This window comes from Eurytemora carolleeae, unplaced genomic scaffold, assembly GCF_000591075.1.
Source record: "Eurytemora carolleeae unplaced genomic scaffold, Eaff_2.0 scaffold1892, whole genome shotgun sequence".
NCBI lineage: Eukaryota > Metazoa > Arthropoda > Copepoda > Calanoida > Temoridae > Eurytemora > Eurytemora carolleeae.
The window spans coordinates 1-27,206 of NW_019397780.1; the positions used below are offsets into that span (position 1 = coordinate 1).

The 27,206-nt window shown below is 32.0% G+C and overlaps 2 protein-coding genes and 1 long non-coding RNA gene across 3 annotated transcripts in view; 1 reads left to right on the forward strand and 2 right to left on the reverse strand.

The window, feature by feature from the left end:
- Positions 1–859: 859 nt before the first annotated feature.
- The window catches only part of LOC111715876 (protein unc-13 homolog 4B), a gene marked incomplete at its 3' end in the record, with an annotated part of 39,739 nt that continues 13,392 nt past the window's right edge, over positions 860–27,206 (forward strand). Inside the window, exons 1-4 of the mRNA XM_023491274.1 lie at positions 860–910; positions 24,200–24,312; positions 24,950–25,037; positions 26,821–26,916. Coding sequence (XP_023347042.1) covers positions 25,014–25,037; positions 26,821–26,916 — 120 coding nt within the window. The remainder of the gene's footprint in view (positions 911–24,199; positions 24,313–24,949; positions 25,038–26,820; positions 26,917–27,206) is intronic.
- On the reverse strand, positions 3,341–22,035 carry LOC111715877 (transmembrane protein 68). Its single transcript, XM_023491275.1, has 12 exons — positions 21,830–22,035; positions 21,310–21,358; positions 18,731–18,820; positions 18,618–18,657; positions 17,941–17,990; positions 15,589–15,697; positions 14,762–14,828; positions 14,243–14,323; positions 6,969–7,067; positions 6,272–6,386; positions 4,156–4,227; positions 3,341–3,674 (listed from the first exon to the last, which is right to left on the reverse strand). The coding sequence occupies exons 1-12, from the start codon at positions 22,013–22,015 to the stop codon at positions 3,574–3,576; spliced, it is 1,059 nt and encodes a 352-aa protein (XP_023347043.1). The 5' UTR covers positions 22,016–22,035; the 3' UTR covers positions 3,341–3,573.
- On the reverse strand, positions 10,806–12,053 carry LOC111715879 (uncharacterized). The gene is made up of 2 exons (XR_002768328.1): positions 11,777–12,053; positions 10,806–10,960 (listed from the first exon to the last, which is right to left on the reverse strand). It is a non-coding gene; the product is annotated as an uncharacterized LOC111715879 (long non-coding RNA).

Here is a 27,206-nt window from a genome sequence, read left to right on the forward strand (position 1 = left end):
AGAAATAAACGTTCGGAACCTTACTATCATCCTTTTTATTATGAAGAGCGTTGAGAGAAGGGAGTCTTACGATCCGGTCCTGAGAAATACCACATGGTATATATATTAGGTCTTTAGGGAAATCGCTAAGTAGTGAAACATTTGCTATATTGAGAACCAGAAAGTGTTGCAAGGATTGTCGTCCTTGGTGTTACTTATGCTTTTTTTATTTTTTTTACTGATATATTTTTGAAAATGTTCCCGAAATATTAAATATTAAAACAATTTTTGAAATATATTTTTCTTAAATTATAAATGAAGAAGAAAATCATGATAATAACATACTTTAATAAGTGTTTTCTATTAAATTAAATAAATAAGTGTTGAACTATTAACTTGAAGCAACCATACAACATGTTTTAATTCAAATTTATGTGTAGGATAATAGATTAGATATTAGATTTTAACAGGGTATTGAAGGGCAATGACAATGAGGATAGTGAAGACGACTTTCGATTACAATTTTGATTTATATCAAGCTTTTAAACATCATGGATACACAAAACGTGGAAACAAAGAGAAATTGTCAGTTTTTGAACTTTTAATTAGAAAAAAGCTTTTCAATAATCAAAACTTAAATTAAAAAAGTTGTTTTCATTGTATTGATATAATCGTCGACCACTTTTTTTTAACTTTAGCAATTACAAAAAATTTTAAATCTGTATTTAAAGTTGATTTCTATAAATTTGACATAAACTAATAAAAGCTTGAAAATTGAAATTTGTGAATCCATGATGGTGCAAATATGTCAATTATCAATTGTGTAATCTTCGAAAAATTTTTAAATACAAATTGAAAAAAAACAATTCAATTAATATTTTCAGGGATATTGGGGCGAGGAAGAGGAAAAAATAAAGAAAAAACTCATGAGGTAGGAATCTTTCAAATACAGGCTGAGAAATATCTTTTTTTTGTGCAAACAGAAAAATTTTAGTGATAATTTTCTTTCTTATAGTTACTCTCTGATTTCAAATATAAAAATACAACATGTTCTTTAAGCTTTTTATGTTTCTAAAAAATTTGATCAATTCTTCAATGTTTTGTTCAAATGTTGTTGGAGTAATTTTGTGATAAAAAAGTATATTTTCTGACTTTGAATCTAATCTATATTGTCTGTGGAGTCTATACCTATTTTGAAAAATCAACTCTAAAGGGGACTCACTCTAATAACTATATTGTCAATGATCCATTTAGATAAGCACGATGTATTAGTTTAATGACGATTGATGCATCATGGCAATTAAAAACAAACCTGGGTCAAAATGTCGTCTTCACGCAATCCATAATTTTTTGACAATTGCCACAGACTAACCAGACTGCGCATATGCTCTACTCGTTTATAGTTTCCCGGCACGCCATGCTACAGTTTCATGAAAGGTTTTTGACTGCCATCTAACGGCCATTTGTTGCCTCATAGTAATACCCATTCAGGGGTTAAGTTTTACGACATTTACAGAAATACTCAAATTTTTTACATTAAACATACCATTTCTGAATTAAGTCCCCCCCCCCCATATGATTTTGCCCTTAGAGTTGAGATAGTTGTCCCTAGTCAAACTTTTCAAGGCATGTTCATTACAAAAAAAATTAGACCTCTGACTTAAATGGTTTAAAAGTTCAAAAAGTAGGTTGAACATTTTTTTAAAAATAATTATTTTTACTTTTGACAAATATTAACTTATGACACATGTTATTATACCCATTTTTCAAGGGCTTTTTAAATATTTAAGTCTTAGCCCTGTACCTTGATAAGTAAAAAGGTTATTGACTATTTCAGATTTTTTTTTGAAACACCAACCCAGTAATTGACCGTCCTCCACTCTACCCACTTAGCAAAATTTGTTAACAGCTTTTATGTTAAAAATGTGAAGAAGTTTTGGCGTTCTAATATCGGCCGTTTTTAAGTTATTCAGAAGAACCCATAAGGGGGGGGCACCCCCCCCCCCCTCCCCAATCGTAATTGGTTTAAGTATTTCTTTAATTCTGTCTTCCTATTCCACATTTTTCTAGTTCCTACTGTATTGTCAACTCTAATTTTCTAGTTCCTACTGTACTGTCAACTCTAATTTTCTAGTTCCTACTGTATTGTCAACTCTAATTTTCTAGTTCCTACTGTATTGTCAACTCTAATTTTCTAGTTCCTACTGTATTGTCAACTCTAATTTTCTAGTTCCTACTGTATTGTCAACTCTAATTTTCTAGTTCCTACTGTATAGTCAACTCTAATTTTCTAGTTCCTACTGTACTGTCAACTCTAATTTTCTAGTTCCTACTGTTCTGTCAACTCATTTTCATGTTTACTATTGAGGATAGAGGAAGGTTGTTTCAAAAGAGATGAGATAACTTTAACGGTCATTATATGTTTAACCCTTTAAAATTCAAGAAAGTTCAAGATGATAGTGTTAAAATGAGAGTACTATAGGACCCAGCTTGTTTATGGTTTGTGTATTTTTACAAATACTGAAAACTTTTTATTCATTGAATCATTGTTTAATTTTTGCAATAATACCCTTCCCTGTTGTCTTGTGATAAAGAAAGCATGAAAAAATTTGGAAAACTTTAACTAAATTCTATATTTACAAGTTAATACTTGTAACAATCAGGAGGAAATTTAAACTTTTTAAACTTGAAACCTTTCAACATAATATTGAAAAATTTGATGTTACAAATGCATATAATGAATATGCATATGTGGCATTATATTATATAAAGTGCTAAATCTCATTTTTAGAGTTCATGCCGGTTAAAATGAAAAAAATGTCATCCACATAATTTTATTCTTCAAAAATAGATTTGATCGTTATTTTATAAAGTGTAAAATAGTAATACAAAATCTAAATTTATAAAAAATCAAATTTAACAAAATCTATTTTAAAATTTTATTTCATGAAAAACTGGTATTGCATTGTTAGAAAAAAAACTAACAATCTATCAAAACTACAGATATCTTTTCAGAGCCCGCGATTTAAAAACTCGGGAAAATACGGCTCGGGTCTAAGCTGTTGTTGAGCCTTTTTTACGACTTGAGCTTTCGGATTCAAGCTGCATCTTTTTTTCCACATAGTTGAGTTCAAAAACCGGTTTAATATTCTATTTTGTATTTGGCGGATTTTCATAGGAATTGCACATTCCGGGTTTTTATGAGAACAAAACTCAACATTGAGCCTTATTCTCTATTAAAACCAACCAAGGTCGATTTTATTTTCATTGGGCCTAACTCCTTAAGTCGAGCCGAAGATCTTACAGCTGTCAATCACGTGACACAAGCTGTCGTCAGACTTGGGCCGAAGATTGGGTCTTAAAGTCGGGTTTAAGGGATTACGGCTCGAACCGAAGTTTTTAAATCGCGGGCTCAGTATTTATTTATGAAATGAATTCCTCTCTGAATAGTATAACCAATGGAAATTTTAATTTATCCCATATTATTTGTCTGTTTTTATCAAAAAGACATTTTTGCAACATATAACAATAATTACCTTCCAACTTTTAAAGATACGTTACATGTACATATAGAGCAGAATTGTTTTGAATTTTTTAAACAACAAATGCTTTTTCGATCTGGGGTTTCGAAACAAATCTTCGATATATTCCCTTTGCTACGGTCATATTTTTACTCTGATGAACTGCCATCATTTCTAAAAAAAAGTTTACAATTATTAAGATAAATTTAAGACTGCGACAAACAGTTTTTAAAAAAAAAGTTTTGATAATGAAAATTTCAATGTTCCTCCTTCTTTGTATACAGGTCATACAGGAGACTCATAAAACTAAAAGTGTGGAATATAAAGACGACTGTAAAATTCAAGTTCACTTTTTCGATGCACGCGAACATGGACAATACAAGTTGTGCAGTGTACACAGACACATGTCACCCAATATTTTCAATCAAATGCACCCTGACCTATTTGCATAAGATTGCTTAGATGGAAAAATATGCATTGTTGTGTTATATATATTGCCGTTTTTAATATCAAACCTTTCTTTTGCGGTTAAAATTCCACTGCAATATGAAGAACTTTTTTTACAGATGTAAGAAGCAGGGAATTAAAAAATGTCCAACAGTCGCCTTTAAAGTCTCAATTTTTTTTGGTCACCCTGTATCATTTTGTTCATTACCTTGTAATGCAGCTTTTGTTTTTTCTCTTAGTGTCTCAGGTGTTTCATTTGGAACTGGGTAAATTGGAACACCTTAATAGAATCTAAAAATTAGTCTTTATACACACAAGGTGATCAGAGCTGAAAACTTTAGAATGGTGCATATCGAGATCAATACTGGATCCCCGAGATTAGGTTAATATGTATTCTTTATCCAAGAAAAAGTTTAAAATTTAACCAATCAGCGTGGTCTTGTTAAGAAACGAAAGGATGCCTTCACTTTCTCACCGATTTATTCACTACTACATTAATTATAAAAAAAAACCCGAACTCAAAGGAATTGAGTCTTTGCCACAAACTCAAATTTTCGAATGTCAATATCTTACCAACCTGATTACGTAAACCTTTGATATTTCAAGCTTAGAATGTTTTGTCTAAAAAGATTCATAGTTTGAAATATCAAAGGTTTACGACTTTGGGTTGCAAAGATATAGGGATTAGAAAATCAGAGATTGTGACAAAGGCTCAATTCATTTCATTAAATAATTAACATGTTTCTCGTATATTTACAGTTAATCACATATTTCCAATATGGCCGACATAAACCTAAACTTAAGAACTTGAAACTTTTACGGAGGTCGATCATTGGTTAGAGTTTATAATTAAGTCTCTGATTGGTCAACACAATTTACAAACTTTCCCGCATTCGTCGTATTCCAGTACATGGTTATCTAAAAGAACGGTTTAAGAAGAAAATAAAAAGCATGTGTCCATTGGAAATTCAGATTAAGTAATCGGGATTAAAGGGAGTGTTCGTGAAAAATGAAAGGGGGTATAGGCTTAATGCGATAAAAAAGCGCTTTTTATCGCTACTAATCTTACTTCTATCTGTTGCGTCTATAAGGAGAAAATTGTTAAAGACGTCTCATACCGAATAACATGGCGTCAATACAAATTGAGAAAATTTCAACATACGACTTAGACCGTAAAAAATCAATTTAATTTCAAACAAATCATTCAGATATTACAACCTATAGTCATCGATTATCTTTCGCCACATTTGTATATATTTGATATTTCATACTAGTTTTGATTTTGTTTTTTTAAATAATATTTAGCTTACAACTTGTTTTCGAACATTCCTAGAAAATATGAAAATGTCGTCTTCATTTCCAAAAATCCTCGAAACAGGAATAAATGGTTTTTTTTAAAGTAACTCTCAGATCATAACAATTAAAACATGTTATGAAAAATCAATAATATATAAATGAGGCGAAAGATAATCGATGACTATAGGTTGTAATATCTGAATGATTTATTTGAAATTAAATTGATTTTTTTACGGTCTAAGTTTATGTTTTTGATAAAACATTAAACTTTTTATCATTTACTAAAATTGCATTTTCTATAAGTTTGCTTTTAAATTGTACAATATTTTAATATCTGACAGTATATTAACTAAACTGATTTTTTTTATTCTTTGATAAACAATTTTTATATTTGATATATATAACTAAAGAAATGAATTTACACATTTTTTTGTCCTGATCTGAAATAGAAATAACTTTTTATCAACTAAACTCAAATAATAAATCAGTCATGATTTTAGTTTTTAAGATTTTTTAAAACGAGAATTTGCTATATAGTTTGTATTTGGAGATTTATTCACAATTTACTGCAGGGTGTCCCAATAAACATGGGAATTCAGTGACGAATTCGATATCGTCTTTTCAAATAATTCTTTGATTTAGTATAGTGATACCTACTGAGAAAGCTGTAATCTGTAAGAGTTTCGTCTGCTATGTTCACATTTTGTTTGTTTATGTTTTGAATGCAAACATAAGGATGTACTTGGTAAAACAAGAAAATTGCAGTATACAAACAGAGTAAACTTGTCCGTCTTCACTTTTCATCTTGCGGAGACATTATAGACAATACTTTACAGTCTTCTAACCTTTTCATAAAATTAACTGTAGCAGACATAATAATATTATGGATTTTGAAATTAGGTATTACAATGCTAATCATAACAAAGACGATATCCAAGTCGTCACTGAATTCCCATGTTTTTTGGGACACCCTGTATGATACAATTTTAGCGAACACTCTCTTTCAGCGAAAAATTCATGTTATTTACCTATATGTGTTGTTAGTTTTACTGGAAATCCACCCCAAATAGGAATAATAGGTAATCTTGTAGCTTCGAATATATATCTCCAAACTGGTCTAAAGCTCTTCATGGTAGCGTAGGCCTATCACAAATAGAAATTATAAAGCGTTCTGAAGTTTGAAGAAAAAATGGCAGCATGAAAGCAATATTTAAAAGCTAAAATTGATATTAGTAAAAAGGGTGACTTTCAAACAAAAGGGCTATTTTTGTCTTATATAGAAAGGGCCATCTTCTGATTTTGCCCTCAAGAAGCATAACATATGTAAGTAATATTTTTCAAAAGGAAAAACAAGTATTTTAAAAAAAATTGTCTGACCTACTGTTTGAACATTTTTTAAAGCCTTCCTATTTTTTATAAGCTGGCCTTGAAAAGTAGGACTACATGTATCACACTCCTGAGATAGGGGAGTGTGATACATGTAGTCCTACTTTTTAAGACCAGCTTATAAAAAAGTTTAATGGTAAGGGGGGAAAGAAGGCTTTAAAAAATGTTCAAATAGTAGGTCAGACAATTTTTTAAAAAATACTTGTTTTTACTTTTGAAAAATGTAACAAACATATGTTATTGCATCTATTCTTTAAAGAATTTTCAAAAAAATACATTTTAGATTTAGAATATGGGATTCATAAGTTCTGAGCTCTGAGCATCATTAAAAAATCTTACCACAGAAATATTCTCTGTATAAAGAGGAATTATTGGAACATTGGCCTCGATTGCAATTCTAGCAAACCCTGTTCTTTTCCCCCACTGTAAACTAAACTCCTGAAATTAAAATAAGAATTTTTTGTTCAATCAGAGCTGAGATTTTAAAAGATTAAACCCGAGTAAACAAAGCTTATTGAAAATTGAAAGACTCGAACGCAGAAGTAAACCCCAATTTAGAATTGGTTCTGATTCGACCTTTGAGAAACTGGTTAGAAAGCTTTCTCTCTGTAGCAGACAGACCAGGAAATGTATATGTCGAAATTTTGGACTGTTTATATCATACCTTTGATAAAATTTGACACTTCAAATAAAAAGATTTTAAATGTACAAATATAATCGATTAAACAAAATTTACAATCATCAACGGTTGAAGACCTGAGCCTTCAATAGCGAAACCAGTTGGTTTTACTAAACACAAGGCCATCCAAAACCCTAGTCTTGAGTTGAGCTTTAAGTAGACCCTAAGACCGGGGTTTCCTCAGGATAAGATTCTAAAATCTTAGCTCAGATGTCCTTTTATAGCATTGTATTTTTATTTAATTAACAGGATATTTCATAAACAGGTTTTAAGTATTTATTATTTTAATTTACAACATCCTATGAATTCTATGAAAATTATATTTTTGATCACGTTATTATTATTCATTATCATACATGCACACGCATAACACTGTTAAAGACGACATTTCCACAATCTTGTGTGTATTTGATGCTGTTATCACGTTGTACCAGTATATATTATGTTATTGTATCTCATATTTGTTGTACAACAGTGATCGGTGTTTATATTAATACAATCAAGACGACTTTTCTGTCTACGTTTTGATTTCTAACAAGCTGTTTTCAAATTACAAATTTATAAGTTCAAAATTTGGGTAGAAACAAAAATTTGAAATCGAAAGTCGTCTTCATTGAGCAGATTTATACGACGACGACTGTATTTAAAATCATAACCCAATTTTTAGAGTCGTCTTCATAATCACATTTATAAGAGTCCAATCGTGGTTTACAAAGGGTTACCAAAAAAAGTATAGAACTGTTAATGGTGACCAGAAACATGTTAAAAACACAACCTCATCTAGAATTGTTGATTTTGTTTTGTCTCGTCAATGCACTTATGAGGCCAAAATGTGTACAATAATTGTAAATATGTAGAAACAAGACCAGGGTTTCCCAACTGTAACATTTGTTTCGCATATTTTATTTTTAAATCCCACACTATTCTGGTTCCTTTCCCAATATTCATTTTTGCGTAAAAATACGAAATTTTGTGAACAAGTTAGCACAATATGAAAACAAATTTTCACAAACGTTTTATTTGGCTGGAAGCTCTTGATAAGACCGAATAAAAACTGTACAGTTGTCTTTGAAACCTCTCTCGTAACCCAATCTCTTCTCTGGCTAAAACCAGATAAACCCAATTAAACCCTGTTAAAGCCAGCTAAAACTAGCAAAACCAGCTATAACTAGATTAAACCAGCGAAGAGCCTAAAACTAGCTAAAGCCAGCTAAAACTAGCTTAAACCAGCGAAGAGCCTAAGACTAGCTAAAACCCGCGAAAACTAGCTAAAACGAGCTGACACGAGCTAAAACTCCTATTTATAAGTTCATTGTACTGCATAATTTCCATTTTTTCGCGAAATTTTTGCATTTTTTCACGAATTGTTCGCATTATTTTTTGCGAAATTTTCGCATTATTTTTTTCGCGAAATTTTTGCATTATTTTTTTCGCAAAATTGTTTTGCGAAACAGATTGAAGCTAAATTTTGCGAAAAAAATCTATCTCTGTGAACTTAAATCTCAAATATTGATAGAAACAGGTTTATTTTATTGATGCATATCTATGCATAGAAAGCTAGACATTTCTTTGGGAACACTTTTAGTCCATTTTGAAGCACCAAATCATATCTACTTTTCGAGGTCCAGGTTTAAGTGGTAAAAAGAAGGCGGATCCTCCTCCCGCCCACACATTATCACTAGAATCTTTCTAGAAGGGGCTGATTCATTTCACAACTTATTTAGTCTGTATGTGTACTGTACTGTTTGTCCCTAACGTCTTCAAAGTCGCCCTGGTACTGGAGTTTTCCATGCTATGTTTAAAATCATAAAACTTAATAACTTTAAAAAAAATATTACCAAAATATAAAGAACATATTGGTTAAATTTTTCGTTGAAACATTGTCAGTGAAATCTATGGTTTTCTGGAAGGTTTTGGGCTCAAACAATTCCTGAGCCCCCCCCCCCCCCTGGAGAGAAAAAAAATATAAGTTCCCCAAGACAAATTCCTGAAAACAGCCCTGGATGTTGCCATCTTAATGTTAGATACCTTGATTGTGGTTTTTGTATTGAATAATATATCTATGATGCTTAAAATATAAAGACAATAATCTTTGTACTGTTAGATAATAATACTTTGATTTTGGTTTTCGTATTAAATAATATATCTATGAGCTTAAGAAATACATTCATCTTTGTACTGTTGGATAACAATACCTTGATTGTGGTTTTTCTATTAAATAATATATCTACGAGATTAAGATTTAAAGACAGTCATCTTTGTACTGTTAGATATTAATTCCTTGATTTTGGTTTCGTATTGAATAATATATCTATGATGCTTAAAATATAAAGACAGTAATCTTTGTACTGTTAGATAATAATACTTTGATTTTGGTTTTCGTATTAAATAATATATCTATGAGCTTAAGAAATACATTCATCTTTGTACTGTTGGATAACAATACCTTGATTGTGGTTTTTCTATTAAATAATATATCTACGAGATTAAGATTTAAAGACAGTCATCTTTGTACTGTTAGATATTAATTCCTTGATTTTGGTTTCGTATTGAATAATATATCTATGATGCTTAAAATATAAAGACGGTCATCTTTGTAATGTTAGATAATAATACTTTGATTGTGGTTTTCCTACTGAGTAATATATCCAAGAAATATATAGACCAGGAACTGATGCCATATCTAATGCGTCAAATTTGTGTACTGCAGTGGGAGGCGATCAAAACAAAGAATTCAGGGGCAAAACATCAATTATAATAAGATATATTGCTATCGTAGACATCAATACTGATTATAAAACGAAAGACTATTTGTTACTTGAGAGTATATGCTTTTAAGACAGGAGAGGGAAATGATAATATCCAAGATTATATTCAAATTGTAAAATTGGGATGTTTTATTAAAAGCAAAAACAATTCCTCACTCTATGGGAATCAATGCAAAGAGAAACTGTAGACATATTACAATGCGTAACAGGACTGGACAGTGCACACATAATTGTGTCCCTAATATATAAAGATGCATGCCTGATTCACAATTCGGTACCTTTAAAAACTTTTTCGGGAAATGCCCATTGCCCATTAGTCATTAAGAAATAAAACCTTCTAACATAAAATTCGAGAAAAATGTTATCCATATCATAATATATTTATTCTTATACATTTTAAAACAGGAAGACCGTCCAGCTTTTTAACTACTCCATAATTCTAAAACATAAATTGAGCAGTCTGTTTTAGTGTTCTGACATTATTTTTACTTTTTTCCTTAAAGATTACATTGACTTTTTTCAGTCTACTAAAAATCTAACATTTACAAAAAGTTTAATAACTTCCCGAGGCCATCGATTGCTTATTGCAGCAATAGCTGGAATTGTTTTTTTTTCGATTGGATCTCGACCTCTATCCAGTGACTCTCCATGTATTTTTGGAAATATTTTCTCTTATTTCTCAACTTCTTCTAAAAGTTCTCTAGATGGATAAACCAGGGATCCTCTTGATTTTCAGTCTATCCAATCACAGTTTGTTTTATCCTCACTGCCTCTGACAAGGCCGGGAACTTTTGTATGGAGTTTTTTGGCAATAAATCCACAAACATATATTTGTGCTGTTTTGAGGACTTTATTTGTGCTGAATTGTCCGCACTCATAGGTTCCTGAAAACAGATAAAGTTAGCCGGTTAGGGAATAAGACTAAGAATGAGTTGCATTTTATGTTTGATCACTCTCTTTAGGATTAGAAGTAACAACTATGAAAATAGGTATTTTTAGAAAAAATTTATCATTTAAACATTGGGAGGAAGGATAATAAAGTTAGAAGGAAGATTCAAATGTTGGGAGGAAGGATTAAAATCTTAAAATGAAAGATTCAAACGTTGGTAAGAAGAATGTAAGCCTTGGGAGGAAGGATGTAAAACTTGAGAGGAAGGATAAAAACATCGGCAGGAAGGGTTTAAACCTTGGGAGGAAGGATACAAACATCGGCAGGAAGGGTTTAAACCTTGGGAGGAAGGATACAAACATCGGCAGGAAGGGTTTAAACCTTGGGAGTAAGGATGTGAAACTTGGGAGGAAGGAAACAAACATCGGCAGGAAGGGATTAAACCTTGGGAGGAAGGATGTAAACCTTGGGAGGAAGGATGTAAACCTTGGGAGGAAGGATGTAAACCCTGGGAGGAAGGATGTAAACCTTGGGAGGAAGGATGTAAATCTTGGGAGGAAGGATGTAAACCTTGGGAGGAAGGTTGTAAACCCAGGGAGGAAGGATGTAAATCTTGGGAGGAAGGATGTAAATCTTGGGAGGAAGGATGTAAATCTTGGGAGGAAGGATGTAAATCTTGGCAGGAAGGATGTAAACCTCGGGAGGAAGGATTTAAACCTTGGGAGGAAGGATTTAAACATTGAGAGGAAAGGTTTTAAATTTTAAAACAAAGTTAAACCTCGGAAACAAGGATAAGTGGGAATCTTTTTACCTTGCTTCTCCTATATAGTTGAACAAATCTCACTGAGCATGAATAAATTTTCCATATTAATCTAAAACCCAAAAATCATATTTAAATAAATAATTTGTATCATCACTAACTTAATATATTAACTAGTTTCTTTTGTTTTTGACTGTAACATCACTCTGTTTATCAGTGTTTAATCCTTTCTCTTCAACTGCTCTGGGGGCACTGGATTTGTTTACATTCCTCCCACAGTTTACAGTACACAATTTGCGTATATCTGAGTTGGGCCTTCCTGGTCTATATATTTGTTGAATATATCTATGAGCTTATGAATTAAACACACTCATTTTTGTACTTTTAGATAACAATACCTTTTGGTTTTCATATTAATAATACAGGGTGTCCCACGAAGCATTACATTTGATAAATAGTTATTTTTAGTTAAACAAATCTTTTGCTTAATTATATTTTACTTTGAAATCAATTTTAATATAACATCTTAGGTATCAAACAACTGAACAAATAATGGAAAAAGACATTCTAAACTATTCATAACTGTATGTTTCGTGGGACACCCTGTATATCCATAAGATTAAAAAATAGAGACAGTAATCTTTGTACTGTTAAATAACAATACCTTGATTTTGGTTTTCGTATTGAATAATACGAAGAAACTAGAAAGGTTATAGTAAAGAATGCTGATGGACAGTCTGTACAGAGGAATTGTACACTTGTACAGACTCCTTAGCCTGGTTCTAGAGAGCTAAATACCACTCTTTACAAATCCTGCTTGGTGGTATTAAGGGTAGATCATCTACCTTACGCGTTCTTTAGAAGTGTAAATACTGGTATTATGCATGATACCGGTATTACAAAGAGTGGTGTTACCTAAATCCAGCCGCAGGGTGGATTTAGGTAGGATAATCTACCTTATATACCAGTATTAGTTTGGTTTGGGTAAATTTCTGAGAAAAGAAAGCTTATGAATTACAGGGATGCATCAAATACAGGGATACATAAAAAACGAATGATTACTTTTAGAATGGAAAATAATTTTATAAGCCCCCCCCCCTCCTCCCTCTATATTTAAAGGTGGGTTCTACTTTTAAATGATATTTTGAATATTAAAAAAAACTTGAGATAAACTTAAAAATTTTAAACACAAGTTTTTTTAAATTTTAATCATTCATAAACCTTCCTTGGGGTCACGTGTTGAGGTCCACCAAAAATATTGATTATTAAATACTTGCATGAATTATTAATCTTTTATCATAAATAAAGAATATATCATTAAAAGTCGTCTTCAATTATTTAAAAAATTCTTGCTGAGTTAAGTGCTCGAGCATGCGCATTAAAGGAAAATTTCTATAGAATGGATGATAAAACCGGTATTAGCTAGGATGACTAAAGAACTCTTCAGCTGTTCTATGCTAGATAATCCTACCCCGAATTAGGCAGCATTAGCGTCTAAAGAATCCGAATTTCCTAAACACTGGTATTAGCGTTAAGAGTGGTATAAGAGTGGTATTAGCTAATACCGCTCTTATACCACTCTTAAGAGTCATCTTTCTAGAACCGGCCTTTAATCATTGGACATAATGGTTAACATGTACATTTATAGAAGAGGGGGATTTTTGTAGACGTCATTCTATACATGAATAAAAATATAGAAACCAATTAATATTCTAACTTTTAAATGTTCTGTGTGCAAAGTTCAAATATTTAAAAAAATAATTAGCTTATTCAGCAATATGAAAAACATGACGTAAAACATCAAAAATGGCTTTTGTTGGTATGTAAATTGAAAATGGGTTCGAGAATGCTGAAAATCACAGTATAACCAAGTGGGCGATATATCCTGGGGAGGACAAAAATTGTCAAAACTCGGTGTGGGGCATCCATGGCTACCCACCCCTAATTACTAAATAATCAATTTGATAAGCAGTACTATAACTGCTCTTTTGCCCTTCATTAAGTTAAAATATCAGCTGTATGTTACTCTCCCAATAGTATGGCAATCAAATGAAAAAAAATGTTAAATTTTTTACCATAAGGGCTTAAATCACCCCAGCTTTAATTTTGCTCAGTGAATTTATTTAAAGAGCTGTTCAAATATTTAAAAGGATTCTTGGAATTTTAAAGAGATAATTTAGTTAATCAATCTATTATATATCTGATTCATAAATAAGTTAATGAACTAAGTAAAAATAATAATTAACTCAGTTAAATACTTAAACAAATAACTAATCAAAAGATTATCCATTAATAATGTAATCCAACCAAGTAAACAATTAAATTGATCACAAAATCAAAATGAAACAACTAATAATCAATTAGTTAATTGAAGAAAAAAATAGCAAAGTGAACACAGTCTACCAAACAGTAAAATGTTATTATTACGATAATTAATTTATCATTAAAGTAAAAATAAAACATGGTCAATCAATCAATCAATGAAACAAACAAACAAACAAACAATCACGCAATTACCTCTCCAAACAAAGCTTCTCTACTACCCCCAGGTGCTACCCCCATGAGCTGACCAGCTTTCAGCTGATCTACACAGAACTCCTAGTTTTTAAATGACATTTACTGATTTATTATCTTCATTTAATTGAACATTTTAACCAAATAAAACAAGAGAGGAGATATTTTAATAAAAGAGTTTCTATCAAAGGATGAGAAAATATAAAATTCAATGCAAGGATATTTTAATGCTGAATTTGGTCTTATGTCAATAGTTAAGTTTTTAAACTATATACTCAAATGAATTGACATAAAATGTGTACAATTGCAAGGGTTCAATAATGCAAGTAAATAAACCCCCAATGTTATTTCTGTAGTTGTTTCGGAAGCCTCATTCTTTGTGGGTATAAAAGGAATGACTAATGAAGTTATAATGGTGTATTTTATGTGCAAGGTGTAGTAACACGATTTTATCATGACTAATTTTTACAAATTTACGTTCTTTCTGACAAACATATTGAAAAAACTTTCACTTGATCTTACCGGTCCATCACACGTGCAACCCAGTTTATTGATGAAAAACCAGCTCCATGGAAGCATCTTTAAGCATCTAGTACAAGCAAGAATTTATCAAAACCCCGCTGGTTCCCAATTTTTTAACATTGTTATGTTTCGTTCCATTTCGTTCCATTCTGTTCCGTTCCATTCTGTTCCATTCCGTTCCGTTCCGTTCCGTTCCATTCCGTTCCATTCCGTTCCATTCCGTTCCGTTCGTTCCTGTGAAAGAACTATCAATCCCAAATAACGACGCCCAGTCCTGAAGCGCCCCATATTCGTTCTGTTTGTTCCTAAAAAAGAACAATCGTTCCCCGGAAACGATGCCCAACCCTACAGTCAGACTGTATCAATTTTGAAACATTTCTTAATATGAATAAAAAATGTATAACATTTACAGAGAAAACTGAAGTTGAGATTAAAACAACCTGTTTTTTTTCTTTTCATCTTTATGTGAAAACATTAATCAATATAATTTTAAACCCCACTGGTATTCAACATAACCCTGAGGGCAGAGTACATGCCTGTTCTAGGGAACATACTGTATTAACGAACACCACTGCATATAATTTGTGAACATTTACACGATTTGTACACTTTGAACTCCCTTTCAGGCTGAAAGGGACAACAATATCCTTTAAACTTTGTGCTGTTCAATAACATGGAAGATCTCATTTTTTCATTCATAAAAATTAAGTTCGGGCCATTTTCTACATTGTTTCTTAAGCAGAAATCACAGTGGACAATGATTTTTTAACGAAATTGTTGAGATTCTGAAAAAATTGCAGTCCCTTTAAACACTGAACTAAATTTACCTGTCTATGATGGATTTGATGTTGCGGCCATATTGGTATTGCACCTCTGCAATTAGAGCTAAATAATCGACAGGCATAGGTCCGTGATACCACACGATCAGAGCAGATCCTTATAACATTTACACTCTTAAAGATGACAATGCCCGATTCACAACGGTACCCTTAACATCTTTTTCCAATTAAGTATGAATTAGATATCATTGTTTATAATTTGAAAAACTGATCATTTTAATTCTGGGTTCTTTACAAAAGTGAATTGGAAATAGTCACTGCAGGAAAGCATTTTTAAATTATCAGTATCGAACACTATAAATTGAGCAGCTAGAAAAACAACATTATTATGATGAGATAAAGGTTTCAAGGGTATCGTTGTGGATCGGGAACTGCAATCTGTGCAAATTCTGAAGCAAAAACTATCAGGATTTTGCCAATTTTCCTCCAATATGAAGGAAAAAAATATAAATTTTACATCTAGTAAATCTTGAAACCACGGGATAATTTGCAAGGTCGCTAAAAGTACAGCTGTACAGCTGTACAGTGTACATGGTACAAGGGATGAGACCTGGTAAGAAAATCCCTCTGGTCTCTCTTAAAGTTTCAAAAAAATTTTAAAATTGTAAGCTCCGCGCAATTCCGCACGATGTCGCTCCATTCCGCGCCATGTGATTTGCGCGCAATGGAATTCCAATTGGAAACCCTAATTATATTACACGAATACAGCACTAAATATATATTTGACGTTGTAGAATATTAATGTAATATTAATATTTATAATCTAAATTTCATCAAAAGTTTGTGAATTTGCTTGGAGTTTTGTAGATTGGCGTGGATTGTGTGGGTTTGACCAATGATCATTTCACATAGACTCTATGCCTTTCACTTTGCAAACGATGATTTTCCGTTATAACTAAAAATCAAATGATGTTTTTTATTCGCCTAATTCATTTAAAAGTTTATTTAACAGCTTTAAAAAATTTGAAATTGAAATGGATAGTCTAGGGACTACTCTCTCTGCATATAATTTGTGAACATTTACATGATTTGGACTATATGAACTCCCTTTCAGGCTGAAAGGGACTGACAAAATTCATACAGAGGGATTGTCTAAATTCCACTCTAATATATATTCTATTCTCTTTGGGGACGGTATATTTGAGATACCGTCTCCACTAAAACCCACTATTAATTAAGCAAGAGTACGCACGCGCGCGCAGATTATTTAAAGTACGCACCGAAAGCTAAGTGTAGGGTATCAAAATGAAGTATTCCTGACAACAACGTTAGGTTCAAAATTTGAGCAAAATGTTGGACTGTTTTCCTTACAGAATACAGGGTATCTATCTCTATATATATAAAGTTATAATCTCTGTTTTTCTGTTTTTCCGATCATAACTCAGGAACCCCTGACCGATTTGCCTCAAATTTTGATTGGGAAACTCGGGAGACCCACGGGAATATTCTCAAATTAGTTTTGAGATTCTAAGTTGAGTGGTTCAACTTCAATTGCTCAATCTCAGATGATAAAAAATGATTTTGAGATTTCAAAACGACAGAACTATTATTTAACCAAAAGGGTAAGATCTCAATTTTAAAAATGGGGGGGGTCTACTATAGCTCTTTAAGCGGTATTCTGCCCCCCTCCCCTCCCCCTGAAATATTAAGAATCAAAGAATTCATTCTTAAAATTTCCTTTTCCTATGACGCGCCTAATTCAATACTTAAAACTTTAACCCCCCCCCCCTTGCGCCTTTGTTATTTATTTTGAATGCATCCTGTCCAAGGAGTGACAAGTGTATGCGATAAAAACAATGGTTCCATCTTAAAACACCCAGATACGAATCTTAAAGCAATGTTCATGGATGGCCTCATTTCGTTCCATATTGATTACGCAACTGTACTTTTATCATTGTTTCATCTGGTATTTAAAGGGGAAAAGCTAAATATATTCATTTCAGATTTGTTTTACCTTAAATTTGTGAGACTTATTTAAAGGGACTGTAAGCGTAATTTCAAGCGATCCTCCATGCACAGATATCAATACCCTATTCTCAACGGCACTCATAAAACCGTTAAACCGCAATTGAAAACAGTTGTTTAAGTTATTAAAATTAATATCTAATTCTTCATAATAAGACAAAATACTCATTTGCAAAAATTGCACTTTTAATAATTGCGCATGCGCACTTTGAAAAAGAATATTAAAAAATTAACATTTTGAAAATGCACAAATTGGAGTCTTAACTTTTAAAAGAACTCTAAATGCTCATTGTTTGCAATGACATGTGTGTAATATTTGTTAGTTTACTGCACATTTTGGAAAATGGCACATAGTCGGGAAAAAAATCCAATTACCTGAAGTTGGAATATTTGACAATCCTTGAAACTCCTGACCATGCCAAATCCTAGAAAAGAAATTAGATAATAAAGTATTTTATTTTTAAATAAGGCAATGTGCCTTTCATGATTGAATGACAAAACTAAAATGAAGTTTTTGAATAAAATAGTTGCAATAAGCAAAGTTGTACGGTGTAATAGTAGAAAATCTAACCCAAGGTTATAATGCAAGGAAATTTATTTCAGAAGTGTATGCATCTTTTGTACTGCAGTGTACTGTCTCTGGGCGGTAATGTAAACACAAGACGGAAACTATAATGTGAATTATCAAAAATATCAAAATTTAATGCTTTTAACCTCCTCGGATACTAAACGAACACTGATGCATCTATTCTTGTTTACAAATTCCGCCCAAAGAAAAATGGCTTCAATATGTACGCAGAGTATACGCAACTGAAATTAACTTTCCTTGCATTACAACCTTGAACCTATTGTTTCTTCTTAGTAGCACTTCAAGAAGAGTGATTATCGATTATGTAATTTGGATTTAATGATATAAAAAGCTATATTTAAATTACATTTAGAATGTAATTTACTTCTTTTTAACAATCTTTGTAAGTACACATTTGGTGCTCAAATATTTGAACATTTTTAATTTGTTTTTACTGATATGATTGAAAATAAAAAATTCTTACTTAAAAAGGATTCTTATAAAAGTTGCGGCAACATGAAGACCTGCAAATATTAACAATGTCAGATTTTTATTAATTTTATTATTTATTTTTTATTAAAAAATATTAGGTGTTACCTATGTCAAGAGCGATGCCTTGATCCCTATTTAAAGTTTTGGCAACAAAACAGAATATGGCAACTATGCCAGCAGCGCTAAATACCACACCTATAGAAAAATTCTAAAATTGATTTTAAATGTTTTTTTAATTTTCTTTCTAAATTGCATTAAGCACTGATGTTGAACCAAAGCCAAGGCACATCTAGGCTTTTTCTAGCCGTTGCTTAAAGGGACAGACCGGCCATGTAAGGTAGAATTGAACTGAGTATGCAGTGTTGTGGACAAATTCTTTAGGATTCACTTGAGACATAAAAATATCTGTAAATCCTGATTTTGAGCGTATAGTCGAAGTTCAAAATTGTACTTTTGGGTGGATACGTTTTCAGAATTGTTTTTTTGTAAACAAAATTCTACAGTAAACCAATCAGTTCTTTAGGAACAGGTTGAGAAAATAAAAATTAATCTTATCATCGAAAATAAGTAATCTTATTCGATTATTAGTTTCTATAATATCTCAATTATTCACAAAGATTTTCTGGAATTTTTATTAAAAAGACGACATTTGAAGAGTTTGTAGAAATCTGCGAATAAGTTCATAGAACATAAGAAATTCAATATAATGATGAAAACGAAATAATTGACTCTAGCATTGATTTATTGACAAATTTCTTTTGAGAAACATGTTCCTAATTAGTCTAATTAGTTTACTGTATATGATGTGTTACTTTATTTTTCGTCGTCGTTATTTAGTAATTAAAAAAACGATTCTGAAAACTTACCCCCAAATTCATGAGTTTGAATGACGACGACTATGCACTCAAACTCAGTAATTATGCATCGTGGAAACGTTTTATGTGTCGCAAATGAATCCTAAAGAATTTATCCACAACACTGCATACTCAGTTTAACTACAGAGCCCAAAACTTAAGACAGGGTTTCGTTATGAAAACCAGTTTTGGAACCCGGGTTTCACAAATGGGTTTACCCAGTTTTGTAGATATCGATAGTTTTGTTTTGAAATATTATTTTATTTAATCCTTTATATCTTACCATTTTTATCAAATCTCTTAAATCAAAATCTACACAAATAATAAGACCCCAAAAAGGAAACTCGGAAGTTTCGTTCAACGATACTCTTTTAAATTTCAGGCTCAGGGTGTCCCAAAAAACATGGGAATTCAGTGACGAATTTGATATCGTCTTTGTTATGAATTAGCATTGTAATACCTAATTTCAAAAGCCATAATATTATTATGTCTGCTAGAGCTTATTTTATGAAAAGGGTAAAAGACTGTAAAGATGTGTCTATAATGTCTCCGCAAGATGAACAGTGAAGACAGACAAGTTTACTCTGTTTGCATACTGCAATTTTCTTGTTTTACTAAGTACAACTGTATGCAGTCAAAACATAAACAAACAAAATGTAAACATAGCAGACGAAACTCTTACAGATTACAGCTTTCTCAGTAGGTATCACTAAACTAAATCAAAGAATTATTTGAAAAGACGATATCGAATTCGTCACTGAATTCCCATGTTTTTTGGGACACCCTGTACCTTACATTGCCGGTCTGTCCCTTTAGCAGTAATTGTTAAAATCGTTCAAATTAACTTTCAAGATATTTGTTCGTTCGTCCCGGTTGTTAACGTTATTTTCAGTTTTTTCTCAATCCCTTTCATAAACAATCTCAATTATATGAGCGGCGTTAGCGGACGATACTTTAGAAATGGTTTCTGGTGCCAGCCGTGTACGAGCTGCTAGCCTGCTAACGATTGTTTCATGGAAGCTAGAGCAACTCGAAAACAACATTCAAAAACATCAAAACATGCTACAACAGAGTCCGGGAAAAATCATCATCATTTGGAGTACTATTGGAGACCCCTTTCATTTTAGACTCCCGTGGACGTCTCGTTGAGACCCCCAGATTCCGTTGTAGACCCCCACATTCCGTTGTAGACCCCCAAATTTTCATTTGAGACCCCATACTTTCGTTGGAGATCCCCAACAAAAATCTGGGGTCTCCAATTAAAATCTTGGATTTCCAACGAGAATCGGGGGGTCTCCAACGAATATATGGGGGTCTCCAATGAAAGTTACCGTTATTGGAAATACAGAAATACCGAATAGAAAATGCAAAGACTTCCCCCCCCCTCCCCAACCATTATAGGGTTTATCCGTCAGCGTTAAACCGTTCAAATTTCAGATATTTAAATATACTACAAAGAGAACCAGAAAACAGTGGAAATCCTGTCGTCTTCTTTTCCCTTAAAGGAATTGTGAACGTACTTTTTCAAATATGAAAAGATGGCAACTGTTCGGCGTATTTTTGGTTCTCATTGTAGTTGGTTCGGCGTATTTTTGGTTCTCAGTGTAGTTGGTTCAACGCATTTTTGGTTCTCATTACAGTTGGTTCAACGTATTTTTGGTTCTCGTTGCAGTTGGTTCAGCGTATTTTTGGTTATCATTGTAGTTGGTTCGGCGTATTTTTGGTTCTCGTTGCAGACTGGTTCGGCGTATTTTGGTTCCATTGTAGTTGGTTCAACGTATTCTTGGTTCACATTGTAGTTGGTTCTGCGTATTATAATGAAAACGTTACCAAGTAATGTGTAAGGTCCAAAGACAAAAAGGATGCAAAGAACTATTTCCTGATTGCGAAAATAAACAATTTCATTTATTTTGAAAAGATACTCATTTTTTCAAAAGTTTTTAGTAATTTTTATAAATTGCATGAAGCTCCCTAGAAAGATGGAAATTATATAAAATAGATTTTTATAAACTTATGTAGGAATGATACTGATAAAAATGAAGAAAGAAACAAAATTCGAGAAATATTTCCTTTAGTTTCAAGTCTAGATTTGTAATTCAAAAACAAAATTGATCTACATAATATTTTTAAATTGGAAGTTTCGATATGAAAACAAGATTTAGGAAAAATATATCTAGGAAAAAGTTAAGTCTAACCCTTATAGATTTAAAGTAATATGAAAAAAACAAAAAATAAGAAATAAGAATATTGCATTGCAATTTACTACAGCCTTAGACGAACAGTAATTTCTCCAAGAAAAATGTTAAAAACTGTGGGAGGTGATAAAAAATGAAAATAACAAAATTGTTTCCTTCGTAAGATTTCCGATGAATGGTAGAGCTCTTGAATATTGTTGGTTCACGACAAATCTCCAGCTGCATGTTACCACAAAAAATATACTTTTAGTCAGAAGTTTGCTGACTCCCAGAAACAGGAAAAAAAAGTCCTTCACAAAATTTATAAATGTAAATCCAGTCACCCTTTTCTTAGTTTCCATGCTTAGACCGAACTAAACTATTCTCAATGAGAGGAGACCAGCTCTGATGATTGTTTTAACATCGCGCGATCATCATGCAGTTCAAATTTCGTATTCTAATATTCTAACCAGCCCGTATCGTATCCTAGATATTTTAATGCCAGTACATACAATGGGCAGTTATTGGGGGGGGGGGGGGACAAAAAATGAATCGGGGGAAGATTATCAAAAGATTAGGAAAAATAATTGTATAATGTATAAAAGGGGCAAAATAAAGCAAAGAAGTAAAGGAATATGAAGATTTGATTAAGGAATTGAGAATAAGTAAAGAAATTAAGAAAGAAGTAATTAACAGAGAAGGACGTTAATTTACAACAGAGGAAGTAAATTAACAGAGAAAGAAGTTAATTTACAATGGAGGAAGTGAGTTAAGAGAGAGAGAAGGTAATTAACAGAGAAAGAAGTTAATTTACAAAGAAGGAAGTTAATTTACAGATAAGGAAGTTAATTAATGAAGAAGGAAGTTAATTAATGAAGAAGGAAGTTAATTAACAGAGAAAAAAGTTAATTAACAGAAAAAGAAATTAATTTACTGAGAAAGAAGTTAATTAACAGAGAAAGAAGATGGTTTATAAAGAAAAGAGTTAATTGACAGAGAAACAAGTTAATTTACAGAGAAAGAAGTTAATTTACAGAGAAAGAAGTTAATTTACAGAGAAAGAAGTTAATTTACAACGGATAAAGTAAATTTAGAGAGAAAGAAGTTGATTTACAGAGAAAAAAGTTAATTAACAGAGAAAGAAGTTAATTTACAACAGAGGAAAAAAATTAAGAGAGAAAGAAGTTATTTAACAGAGAAAGAAGTTAATTAACAGAGAAAGAAGTTAATTAACAGAGAAAGAAGTTAATTAACAGAGAAAGAAGTTAATTAACAGAGAAAGAAGTTAATTAACCCTATTCCTGCTGGGGGGGGGAAGGTCAATTTGACCCCCCCTTGTAGTTTTTTTACATAACTCAAAAAGTATTGGTCTGAGGCTGTTGAAATTTTCTTACTTTTTCTACATACCAAAAGCCCTCCCTTTAGGCCTAAAACAAGGCTTTAATACTAACTGCCTGAGTCCTCAGGCGCACTGTCTGAATGCCTGTTTTTTCCTGTAACAAACTAAATCTTTGTTTTGACCCACTTCCACTTGTCAGATTTTGATAAAATTTTGCTTTTTGGAAAGCATTTGACATAAGGAAACGAATTGAACAAGTTTTGCGAGAAAAAATTGCAAATTTTTTGCAAACAACCTGTCAAAGGAAATTTGCACATTTTTAGTTTTTCTTGATTAAAAATCAGGTTATTTAAAATTTTGCCAAAATTTTTGCATATTTGAAATGGCATGGTCAAGGGCTTTTCAAAAATGTGTAATTTTTCATTTTTTGGACAAATTTCTTTTGGCAAACACTTTTACTATATAACTTCATTTTGCGATAAAAAACTCAATTTTTTCAAATTTGCAAATTTTTTTGCAGATTCTAAAAGTAGAGCACAAGACCTTTCCAATGATGTATCATTTGTCATATTTGGACATCAAACATGGGATTTAGAGGGGGGGGGGGTCAAATTGACCCCCCCCCCCGCATATCCTGGTTTTCAAGTACCCCAGCAGAGACAGGGTTAACAGAAAAAGAAATTAATTTACAGAGAAAGAAGTTAATTAACAGAGAAAGAAGATTATTTACGAAGAAAGGAGTTAATTGACAGAGAAAAAAGTTAATTTACAAAGATAAAGGTTAAGAAATGAATAAAGAAGTTCCATCGAGATCAATTTTTACTATCGTAGAAAGAAGCTGAAAAATATTAAACAAGTTAAAAAAATAAGGATTCAGAAGTTGATAAATGGAGAAGGAAGTAAAGAAAATTGAGACAAAATTTTATTAATGGAGAAAGAAATTGAGAAATTAAGTAAAGAAATTAAGAACAAATTTAAGAAATGGAGAAAAAGGTAAAAAAAAAAAAACGTAAAATCGATTAATAAAGTGAGAGAAAAGCTAAAAATGAGAAAGAAGTTTCAAAAAGGAAAGAATTTTAACAAAAATTAACAAAATGAACAAAAAAAAATTCTTGAAAGCTGAGTATTTTTCCAATTGAAAATGGGTCTTTTAGTAACAATAGTAATTATTTGTGTGGAGATTAGCAAAATTAATATGAATGTTAAGGATGATGAGGATGAGGGAGGAGGTGGGCGGGCTTATCTTGCCCCGCCTCTCCCACCCTCCTTCAGTGGGTCTAGGCTGAGAAGGGTTAACTCCAGCACTTTATCCCTCAACAGGTATTTTTTCAATTATTTTTCAAAAATAGAGGAAGAAAATATTTTACAAAATTTTAAGACTGACATTATCTAACATGATTGTTCAGTAATCCACGTAACCATACCAAACCAAACCAAACCAATTTCAATCAAACCAACCCAAACCAAACTAAACCATACCAAACCATATAAAATTAGAAAATCAAATTAAACTGACTATAACAAAAACAAAGCAAAGCAAATCAAACCAAACCAAACCAAACCAAATTTATCCGAACTAAATCTAAGGGAACCAAACCAAAGAAACGCAAAACCAAATTAAACTAAACCGGACCAAACCAAACCAAAAAATAAATAAATAAACCTACTCAAAAAAACAAACCAAATCAAATCAGACCAAACCATACTAAACCAAACCAAACCATACATTAAACCAAATCAAACCGACCCATATCAGACCAAACAAAGCAAAATTAAAACGATCCAACCAAACCCAACCAAACCAAATCAAAACAGAACCAAATAAATCCAAACAAACCAAAACTAACCAAAAACTAAGCTTAGCAAGACCTAATCGATACAACCAAAGCCAAACAAATCCAAACAAAGCCAAAAAAATCCAAACAAAGCCAAACAAAACCAAAAAAACTATTTCTAGATCTAAGAGGAAAGTATTGACCCTGGAGGAACTTTATGTAGAAATCCTTTACACTATTCTTCACATGATTGGATGTGATTCAGATCAGGTTCACTAAATTTTCGTTAGATGTTCGTTCAATGTTTGTTAAATGTTTGTTAAATGTTCGTTAAATGTTCGCTAAATGTTCGTTAATGGTTCGTTTAATGTTCGTTAAATGTTTTTTAAATGTTCGTTAAATGTTCGTTAGATGTTTGTTAAATGCTTGTTAAGTGTTCGGTAGATGTTCGCTAAATGTTTGTTAATAGTTCGTTTAATGTTCGTTAAATGTTCATTAAATGTTCGCTAAACTTTCGTTAAATGTTCGTTAAATGTTTGTTAAATGTTCGTTAAATGTTCTTTAATAGTTTGTTAAATGTTCGTTAAATGTTTGTTAAATGTTCGCTAAATGTTCGTTAAATATTTGTTAAATGTTCGTTAAATGTTCGTTAAATGTTTGTTATATGTTCGTTAAATGTTCTTTAAATCTCAACAGTCCTTTCGTTCCTTGACGTAGCTTTACCTATTTGGTGATCAGCATTCGTTAATTCTGCTAATCGATCGATCATTAAAGGGACTGTTGTTAAAATAAATTCGAAATATAAGGAAGACGATTGTACCGACTCAATGCCGATGCCTATTTTCAAACGTGTTTATCCATTTCCTCCATGTAGTGGCCACATGTCAAATCCCCGCTCCTCCCAGCTCCTCACCTCAGCAAAATCTGGGCGGGTTATAAATTGGTTGGTTGGATTTTAAAGTTTCGAATTTATTTTAATCTTTGTTAAATTAAAATCCCTTTTTAATTTAACCCCAAGTAGGGGGCAATGTTAAAATAAATTCGAAATATAAGGAAGACGATTGTACCGACTCAATGCCGATGCCTATTTTCAAATGTGTTTATCCATTTCCTCCATGTAGTGGCCACATGTCAAATCCCCACTCCTCCCAGCTCCTCACCTCAGCAGTCAGTCAAGTTTAGAGAGTTGAGCTGGTAACAGCTCCGACACAGGGAGCCTCTTGACTCCTTTATGATGATGACGCAGATACTCAGATAGCAACAGACATGCTTACCCGAAGGGTTCCCAGTTATCATGCATCCCGGAGACAACATAATCGCTCAATCGCATCATGATAAAACCGCGTTCTCTGCCTACTAGGTGGATAGGCCCTGATGTTCCAGTTCCTGTTGATCTGCTCCACCAACATGAAGCTCTACATCACTCCCATGAAGTCCCCCCAAATAGTCGTCATTTATTCCTTTTGTTAATTTCTAAACCAACCAATTTTAACGTCACTTGGGAAACTATTTCAAAACTTTCGTTTTTATTAAATAAATGTTAGAAATATCCATGTAGATCTCCTTTTATTTTATCATATTGACTTTTAAAGTCAACAACTGTATGTATAATGTTAAGTTCATGGAAAGATGGAAATGTCCGATTTGCAATGGTACCCTTGAAACCTTTATATGATCCAAAATGTTGATGATATTGACAGTTTTTCTGACTTGAAAAACATTGTTTTTTTTTTCTTCTCCATCGCTTTTTATAAACAAGGAATGCGCAAGTCTCTTTCCAAATAAACCGCAAATGAAAAAAAAACGAAAAATTGAAAACATTGAATGATAATTCATACTTGATCAAACAAAGCTATGAAGGGTACCTTTGTAAATCGGACATTGCCATCTATGCAATGATTGAGGGACACAGGATGCTACTTAATTTAACGCTGAGTGAAACATTACAGAATGTTTTAGATCTTGTAAAAATTATCTTTTTGAGAGTTTCTAGTCGAAATGAAAAGATTTTAATCAGAATTAAGATTTTGTTCAAGTTATTCACCTTTTTTAGATTTCCATAACAGAACTTATAGAACATGTTCGTAAATCCTTTAATATGGAGCAAACTAAACATCAGCAGCTACTAGATACTGCAACTATGAAGGAGGTAAATTATTTAGTATGGAGCAAACTAAACATCAGCAGATACTAGATACTGCAACTATGAAGGAGGTAAATTCTTTAATATGGAGCAAACTAAACATCAGCAGCTACTAGATACTGCAATTATGAAGGAGGTAAATCATTTAACATTGCGCCTAAAGTAAAATCTTTAGATCATAAAGTTTCTAAATCTGTAAATAATGAAGCTTCTAATTGTCTAGATCATAAAGTTTCTGAATCTGTAGAAAATAAAGTTTCTAAATCTGTAGATCATGAAGTTTCTAAATCTGTAGA